Source organism: Entelurus aequoreus, linkage group LG18 (assembly GCF_033978785.1).
Source record: "Entelurus aequoreus isolate RoL-2023_Sb linkage group LG18, RoL_Eaeq_v1.1, whole genome shotgun sequence".
Lineage (NCBI taxonomy): Eukaryota > Metazoa > Chordata > Actinopteri > Syngnathiformes > Syngnathidae > Entelurus > Entelurus aequoreus.
Window position 1 is genome coordinate 30,347,570 of NC_084748.1, and position 10,000 is coordinate 30,357,569.

The 10,000-nt window shown below is 38.5% G+C and overlaps 1 protein-coding gene across 2 annotated transcripts in view; it reads left to right on the forward strand.

The window, feature by feature from the left end:
- Positions 1-10,000, forward strand: part of misp3 (MISP family member 3) — a 28,876-nt gene that overhangs the window by 5,999 nt on the left and 12,877 nt on the right. Inside the window, exons 1-2 of one of the 2 annotated variants that reach the window (XM_062026133.1) lie at positions 5,564-5,629; positions 8,768-10,000. The exon at positions 8,768-10,000 is cut by the window's right edge and continues 633 nt beyond it. In XM_062026133.1, the coding sequence (XP_061882117.1) occupies positions 8,830-10,000 (1,171 nt within the window). In that variant the 5' untranslated portion in view covers positions 5,564-5,629; positions 8,768-8,829. Of the gene's footprint in view, positions 1-5,563; positions 5,630-8,767 lie in introns of those variants that run through there. The other variant, XM_062026131.1, reaches the window with a different exon arrangement.

A 10,000-nucleotide genomic window follows, 5' to 3' on the forward strand; every position in this document is an offset into this window, starting at 1 on the left:
GCATAAAACAAACACAATAATAGTTCCAGCATCAATCAATCAATCAATCAATGTTTATTTATATAGCCCTAAATCACAAGTGTCTCAAAGGGCTGTACAAGCCACAACGACATCCTCGGTACAGAGCATAAAATCAACAGATATATCTGAAGTTGATCTTGTAACTTAGGTTTTTCATTTACTTTCAACACTGAAACAAAAATCTATCACTTTATGAGTGGGGCACCTTTTGGATCCCAAATATATTTAGTGATTTTTTATTTATCTTTTCACTATGATTACTCAAAAATATGAAAGAATTAAAATCAATGGGGTCCTGCATTATTGATCTTTTAGGGCTCTAATTACTAAATACTGCATATTTCAGTTTTACTATAAAAAAACTAAGTTGTTTTTGACAGAAAAGCCATAAAACTTTTTATTTATTTATTACTTTATATCAACTTGAAGTTGATATAGAGATTTACTGTAAGCGTTAAATAATTTAAAAAAAATTATAATCTGACTTATTTTTAACATTTTAATGACTGAGACCCTTTATGGTGCCCAGGACCCCTAAAGGTAAAATAAATAAAAAATGCATATATTTTGTTATGGTTTGAAAATGAAAAATATCAAAATGGCCCCCACATGCTTTAATTTTTCCGTGTGCGGCCCTCAGTGGAAAAAGTTTGGACACCCCTGCTTTACACAGTCACCTTTAGGGGACCTCTGACGGTATGGGGACAAAAAAAACAGGTCCCCTAAAGGGAAACCTTTTTAAATGATAGTCAGATCCATTCTGAAAATGCCTAAGTGATAATAGAAAAGCGCGATATAAAATCTAATCCATTATTATTATTATTATTTTTAAGCTTTGGCCCATAAAACATGTTTACTGGTTAGTTTGAGTGTGAGAGATTTGCACAGCAGCCCCCTCATCGGGCTGTAGCTGGTACTGCACTCGCTCTTTTAAATGGTCCTCAGTAGTCACGTACAAATTTGTGTGAATTATGCAAAAAAAAATTAAATGTGGTCCCCATGAACCATATTAACTCTTTTTCCCCAGGGTCCCCAGTAAGAATGATCAGCACATTACTTCATCAATCCAGAGATTTAAAGACGTGTATGAGCTAACTGGGCAGTGGCCATTTTACCTCATTTTTTTTTATGCCTCCACAACCTGTAGAAAGGGTGGTCCCCACAAGTGATGATCAAAAACTTGGTCCCCATTCTAAATGATAACCAGTATGTGTGTGTGTGTTCTTGTATTTCTGCCCTTCTTGAGACATCATCAACAAGGAAAAGTACCTTCCATATGAGGACCGGTGAACAAGTTAGGACCGAAATCATGGTCCCAAAACGGGAAACCATTGCATCTAAGAAAGAGCTAAATACTAGAGTCCGTGAACATTGCTCCGAAGTCAGGATTTTTTGGTTGATTTAATGTGCATACAAAAGTAAACATTGACAGGTGCAAAGGCAGCAATATATGATAAAACAAGACGGCAGCTAAAGAAGGACTTCCTTGTTCATCCCCGAAAAAACCCGCCAGGTGAACAGCTGATTTTACGACTTCCGGTGCTGACGTAAGACAACTTGCGTCCCATATGTGACCATAGGATGAACAAATACACTACGGTACTAAGACTATGGTGGCCATTAACAGTTAGCTTCTACAGCTGGGTTGCCCAAAGGGCGGCACAGGGGCCATCTGTGGTCCGTGACTCCTTTGTCATATGCCTTAAGCACATTAATGTGCTTAATCTCAGCTGCAAACGGGCGGAAGGCGGGGTACACCCTGGACAAGTCGCCACCTCATCACCGGGGCAACACAGATAGACAAACAACATTCACACACTATGGCCAATTTAGTGTTGCCAATCAACCTATCCCCAGGTGCATGTCTTTGGAGGTGGGAAGAAGCCGGAGTAACTCATGCAGTCACGGGGAGAACATGCAAACTCAGCTGCCCATATATATATATATATATATATATATATATATATAAATCATGAATGCAGCTGAGATAGGCTCCAGCACCCCCGCGACCCCAAAAGGGACAAGCGGTAGAAAATGGATGGATGGATGGATGAATATATATATATATATATATATATATATATATATATATATATATATATATATATATATATATATATATATTTATATATATATATATATATATATACATACATACTTTGGTTTAAATCAAATTCATGATATATATATATATATATATATATATATATATATATATATATATATATATATGTATATATATATATATATCACATCACATATAAATACACATTTTTTATACATATACATACAAATCAATCAATCAATCAATCAATGTTTATTTATATAGCCCTAAATCACAAGTGTCTCAAAGGGCTGTACAAGCCACAACGACATCCTCGGTACAGAGCCCACATACGGGCAAGGAAAACTCACCCCAGTGGGACGTCAATGTAAATGACTATGAGAAACCTTGGAGAGGACCACATATGTGGGTAACCGCCCCCCCTCTAGGGGAGACCGAAAGCAATGGATGTCGAGTGGGTCTGACATAATATTGTGAAGGTCCAACACATCAGCGAAAGTCCAGTCCATGGTGGGGCCAGCAGGAACCATCCCGAGTGGAGACGGGTCAGCAGCGTAGAGATGTCCCCATCCGATGGACAGGCTAGCGGTCCAACCCGGGTTGGGAGCAGAGTAGAAAAGAAAAGAAAAGAAACGGCAGATCAACTGGTCTAAAAAGGGAGTCTATTTAAAGGCTAGAGTATACAAATGAGTTTTAAGATGAGACTTAAATGCTTCTACTGAGGTAGCATCTCTAACTTTTACCGGGAGGGCATTCCATAGTATTGGAGCCCGAATAGAAAACGCTCTATAGCCCGCAGACTTTTTTTGGGCTCTGGGAATCACTAATAAGCCGGAGTTCTTTGAACGCAGATTTCTTGCCGGGACATATGGTACAATACAATCGGCAAGACAGGCAGGAGCTTGACCGTGTAGTATTTTATACGTAAGTAGTAAAACCTTAAAGTCGCATCTTAAGTGCACAGGAAGCCAGTGCAAGTGAGCCAGTATAGGCGTAATATGATCAAACTTTCTTGTTTTTGTCAAAAGTCTAGCAGCCGCATTTTGTACCAACTGTAATCTTTTAATGCTAGACATAGGGAGGCCCGAAAATAAAACGTTACAGTAATCGAGACGAGATGTAACGAACGCATGGATAATGATCTCAGCATCGCTTGTGGACAAAATGGAACGAATTTTAGCGATATTACGGAGATGAAAGAAGGCCGTTTTAGTAACACTCTTAATGTGTGACTCAAACGAGAGAGTTGGGTCGAAGATAATACCCAGATTCTTTACCGAGTCGCCTTGTGTAATTGTTTGGTTGTCAAATGTTAAGGTGGTATTATTAAATAGATGTCGGTGTTGAGCAGGACCGATAATCAGCATTTCCGTTTTCTTAGCGTTGAGTTGCAAAAAGTTAGCGGACATCCATTGTTTAATTTCATTAAGACACGCCTCCAGCTGACTACAATCCGGCGTGTTGGTCAACTTTAGGGGCATGTAGAGTTGGGTGTCATCAGCATAACAGTGAAAGCTAACACCGTATTTGCGTATGATGTCACCTAGCGGCAGCATGTAAATACTAAAGAGTGCAGGGCCAAGAACCGAACCCTGGGGAACTCCGCACGTTACCTTAACATAGTCCGAGGTCACATTGTTATGGGAGACGCACTGCATCCTGTCAGTAAGATAAGAGTTAAACCAAGACAAGGCTAAGTCTGACATCCCAATACGCGTTTTGATACGCTCTAATAAAATATTATGATCAACAGTATCGAAAGCGGCGCTAAGATCAAGAAGCAGCAACATAGATGACGCATCAGAATCCATCGTTAGCAATAGATCATTAGTCATTTTTGCGAGGGCTGTCTCCGTAGAGTGATTTGCCCTGAAACCGGATTGAAAAGGTTCACAGAGATTGTTAGACGCTAAGTGTTCATTTAGCTGCTGTGCGACAATTTTTTCGAGATAAACAGAATATATATATATATATATATACACACACAAAAAAGTATATATATATAAAAATGATATATGTATATCATTTTTTCATATATATACTTTTTTGTGTATATATATTTTTTCATAATAGACATATAGATAAAAATATATACACACACACAAAAGTACATATATGAAAAAATTATATGTATGTATATATAACTTTTTTATATATATACTTTTTTGTGTGTATATATTTTTTCATATACATACATATTTTTGGTGAAACTATATATATATATATATATATATATATATATATATATATATATATATATATATATATATATATATATATATATATATATATATATATATATATATATATATATGAAAACATTTGTATAATATACATATTTTGGTGAAATCAAATTCATGATTTATATATATACTTTTCTGTGTGTATGTATATTTTATATATATATATATATATATATATATATATATTTTTTTTTTTTGGTGAATATATATATATATATATATATATATATATATACATATTTTTGGTGAATATATATATATATATATATATATATATATATATATATATATATATATATATATATATATATATATGTACCCTGTCTTCTAGGATAGGCTCCCCCCACCCCCATGACCACGAGAGGGACAAGTGTTAGAAAATGGATGGATGGGTTATTTTACTAAAATGGTAAATGGGTTATACTCTACCTTCAAGGCATTCAAAGCACTTTGACGCTATTTCCACATTCACCCATTCACACACTGATGGCGGGAGCTGCCATGCAGGGCACTAACCACGACCCATCAGGAGCAAGGGTGAAGTGTCTTGCTCAAGGACACAACGGACGTGACCCGGGTGGTGGAAGCCGGGGATGGAACCAGGAACCCTCAGGTTGCTGGCACGGCCACGCCACCCCTACTACTACTACTATACATCTACTGATACCGATTCCCAGGTACCAAGTTTTGGTATCAGTTGAATTGTGAAAAGTTTTCTATATAAGAGGTACACAGCGGTTGACTTCTTTTTACACTTGCATGAGAGCGAAGAATGTTAAATAAAAAATTGCCTGTTGAGTGAAAGGAGGAAAAGCTCCATTTTGCTGAGGAGGGGTTGAGGTCGCTACTTGTTGTTTTGCATGTATAGATCACTAGTCGCCAATAAAAAAAAGACAACCTGTCTCTATCAGACATTTTCCTAGTGTAAATATTGCGTCTTACATTCGGGTTGATGTCAATCATCTTGATTTATCGTGACGTTGCGTTATCGCTGGTGTGTTACAGTTCTCATGTTGAGTTGAGGCGCGCTGACAGAAGCCGCAGGTGCTATAATAAACACTAACCCATACCGAACTATACGTTGTTGTTATTATAGGCATGGCTCCCATTTTGTCCTGTGGCTTACAAAAGTAACACGTGTCACTCCTAAACAGGATTAGTTGAGCATTTCTTAATCCACAGCGGCAATAAAGTAAGCCTCTTGCCCCCGTGTGCATATTCTTCATTGTGGATCATTGCTGGTCAGCATTGTGCAGATGTGAGTGGAGTTGTGTGCGTGCATCAGCATCAGTGTGAGCAGGTAAGTGGAACAGTGGAAAATGTGATATATTATGTACTCTTTTTTGGTTTTTGGACAAAATGTCCCTAATTTTTCCTGAGTATGTACCACCTAGGGACACTGCAACTCACGCAAAAGAGGGCAAGTTTAATTTGTGTGTTTTTAGTAATGTGAATATTTTGTTGTTCTTTTGAAATTTAAAGATAGATAACAAAGAAGTTATGTAACTTTTTTTTTTATCCACAATCCCTTTTCGTTAAACACACTTTACTATGTTTAAATTATAATATTATTGACATAATTACAAATAATAATCATATATATTGTTATGTTGGGATCCCTCCAACATGGCGGACTTCCCGATTGGCGACGTTACGTGAAAACGTTAAATTTTTAAATGACTTTTTACAAAAAAAGCTGCAACTCTGCACTTGATACATGTCATATAGGGCTGCAATGTAAGGGACAAGCAGTAGAAAATGGATGGATGGATGATTCATTGATTAAGCCGATTAGCTCGATTAGAAAAAATACTTTGATTACATTTTTTTTGCTTAGTTTTATTAATTATTATTAATTATTATAATTATTTATTATTATTTTATTAATATTAATACACACGTCAAAAATGAAATGTCAATGTTAATGACAGAAAAAGCAGATTTTTTTTTTTAAGTAAACCAGTGGTTCTTGAACTAGGTACGTCAAAAACTCACAAAAAACTATTAACTTTTTTTTTTTTTTTTGACAACCCAATTTAAATGCTGTAATGACGTGACCCAAGCGGTTGTCGAAGGTTTATCAGCCTTCAAAGGAAGTCGTTACAGTCGGACAACTGCAGGTCGTAATCGACGCCAAAATATATACACAAACAGAACCGTCTTAGTTCGTCATTTCTATAACCGAATGTTCTCCACATTCTCCGCCGACGTCGTCCTTTCCCAGCCAATCAACAGGCAGAGCACATGTAAACAAAGGCAAACATTGGCAGAGAAAGCTGCACGTAACAATGATGCCTTCAAGGCCATGGGAAACCACAACATCTGCTAATCATTGAACTCAAGTGGAACATAACATAACATAGGACTCAGTCGGTTACGATTAGTGTTGTCCCGATACCAATAATTTGGTACCGGTACCAAAATTATTTCGAAACTTTTCGGTATTTTTCGATACTTTTCTATACAAAGGGGACCACAAAAAGTTGCATTATTGGCTCTATTTTAACAAAAAATCTTAGTGTACATTAAACATATGTTTCTTATTGCACCTTTTTTGTCCTTGAATAAAATAGTGAACATGCAAGACAATTTGTCTTTTATTAGTAAGTTAGCAAACAAAGGCTCCTAATTTAGCTGCTGACATATGCAGTAACATGTTGTGTCATTTATCATTCTATTAATTTGTCAACATTATTAAGGACAAACGGTAAAAAATGAATTATTAATCTACTTGTTCATTTACTGTTAATATCTGCTTACTTTCTCTTTTAACATGTTCTATCTACACTTCTATTAAAATGTAATAAACACTTATTCTTCTGTTGTTTGGATGCTTTACATTAGTTTTGGATGATACCACAAATTTAGGTATCAATATGATACCAAGTCGTTACAGGATCATACATTGGTCATATTCAAAGTCCTCATGTGTCCAGGGACATATTTCCTGAGTTTATAAATATAATATAAGTTTAAAAAAAACGAAAGAAGATTTTGTGATGCCAAAAAATACCGACGTAATCAAAGTAGTATCGACTAGATACGCTACTGTACTTGGTATCATTACAGAGCATGTTAGGTGTAGATGCACCAATGGCGTTTGTTTACATTTTGACGCCGGTGAGCTACGGTGTGTAGTGAAGCATGTTTAGCTATTCCTTGTCCTGCATGGATGATAGTTGTAAGAAACGTACTTTATTTGTCGCCATGGAGGCGAGGATTAGTGATTTAGAAGTAGCTAAAACACTGCCGACTGCGGATGGACTTTAGCCGCTAGCTAGCTAGCCATGTCTTACAGCACCTCTTCCTGAGGGCGTTTCAGTGTTATAACTTCACCTTTATCGTTAGTTTTTAAGCCAAAATGCGTCCTTTCTCCCTTTTCTGTCTACACTCTGTGTCTGTTTGTAAGTACTCCGTGATTGTGCACTGCCGAACACGCTCGTCTGCTCGTAAACCAGCAATGACACAACGTAACAACGACAGGGGAGCGGGGGGGGGTGCGGACCGGTACTTTTCAGAGGCGGTATAGCACCGGATATGATTCATTAGTATCTCGGTAATATACTAATACCGGTATACCGTACAACCCTAGTTACAATAAAAGTAAAATTTAAAAAATATATTAATATGGTGTTTTAATTTCCTATATTCAAACACAGTGTTACTGTTACAACTGTGTTAAATGTTACAGTGGCCAAAAATATTACATTCACGTGTTAAATAAAACCTCTGCCTTGTTTTTAATGAGTACTATTTCTCCCAAAATACGCATTGTGTGTTTTATCCGATTCGTCGATTAATCGGACCACAATTGTTGACTAAAATAATCAATAGCGGCAGTCATGTATCACATACAAAAACGTGATATTAGGGAGTGAGACAAGACGACACAAACATTAGCAACACTAGCATAGGTATGCTAGCTACAGTGCTAACATGATACTCACATTTTACCAACATGACGCTAGGTTAAACCTATTTGTGAAAGTTGGCTTTACTTGTGCAGCAATTTTTAATACAAATAAAAAGTCCCAGGTAGTGGGCGTGTACGTGCGGAGCGTTTACGTCGCTTAGGACGAGTCCGAAGTCATATCATGTCCATGACGAAGGGCGTTAACCTTTAAAAGTGGTCTGTTTTTTTATTTCAAATTCCATGGACTGTAAGTCCTGTTGTTGTCCACATTGTCCCTAATTTGTCTTAAGAATGGGAATTGTGTTTGTGTGTGTGTACAGTACACATGTTTACCACCAGGCTTTAAGCTAATTTAAATAAAATGTAAGTTAATAAGTTAAAAAGGAGCTCCTCAGGGAGAGGTTGTACATACTGTGGACGATCAGATTCAATGTGTGTATTGGTCCTGGTTACAGTACATTTTAAGACACGGTAGTTGGCTTTGTCATAAACAACGATCCCTCTGGTGCTTTGTGTCCTTTTCAGTCCAGGCTGACTTGGCTACAGATCAAAGATCCTCACTAAAATAAAGAGAGGGATCAGTCACCATGGCAACAGTGTCCCTGCAAAAAGAAGAGGGTTCAATCGACTCGCATGAAGCGCGAGACTGCCAGATGCAAGGCGACGCAAGCCTCAGTTCCTCTGTGTCTGACCCAAAAGGTCCCAGAGTGAACCCAGAAGAGGACAATGAGGTTTTCCGAGACCAGGCGGAAGAAATACTGACAGAATTAGTTCAAGATTCTCATGAGGCTCTCCGGCCACCTCTTTCTCCGTCCCTTAGTGCCTCATCTAGCGAGACATGCCTGGAGAAAGAGGTGTCGGAATGCAGTGGGGTCGATTTGAACTCAATTGAAGACTTAAAATCTCTGAGCAGTTTTAACATTGGTCCACTAAGAAATATCCCCACAGGCGATGTCCAACAAGAAACACCTAATTCTACTGATGAAGGAGAAGAGGAGACAACGAAGGACATTTATTTGTGTCCTAGAATTGTGATCAGTTGTGAAAACTTGCCATGTTCCAACTCTGCAGATGTAGTTCCCTCAGACAACCAGCAAAGGGAACTCCTGCCCCAAAGCCTACAAGGACCTACCCCTAAGGGAGCAAACCAGGAAGCTGCTCAACAGGTGCTTGGCCAGACCGCTGCACCTTTGTCTGCCGTTTCCATGGAGCTGTCCAATCAGGACGGGGCAGCGTCTAAAGGCTGTGTTGTCACCGTGAGAGAAAAGCAGGCAGGCCGGGTGGGGCAAAGGACAGAGGGAGAAAGCGAAACAGGAGAACAGAAAGACGACAGACTGGAAAGGAACACTGTGGTTGCACGAGGGGAAGGAATCGTTCAAGGAAATCTTGAAGGACAAATCAGGATGGAAAACGACTCAAGCGATGACAGCCAGAGTGACAGCGGACTATCCGCAGACTTCTCACCACGTAGCACTTCGAACATCTCTGCAACGACTCTACCCAAAGAGACGCCGATTGACAGGGAGATCAGACGGGCCATTGAACGTGAACATAGTCTGAGAAAGTCCAGAGGGATGTCAAATACATCCGCAGAGTACGTCGAGATCCCTGTGAGGAAAACCCTTCTCGATCAGGTCGTTTCTGCCAGCTCGGACAAGTACCAAGGCTTAGACAGGGAGCTGGCCAGCAAGAAGGTGCAGCAGGAGATCAGCGAGGAGCTCCGCAGAGAACAAGATCTGGTCAAGCTGGGTAAGGTTC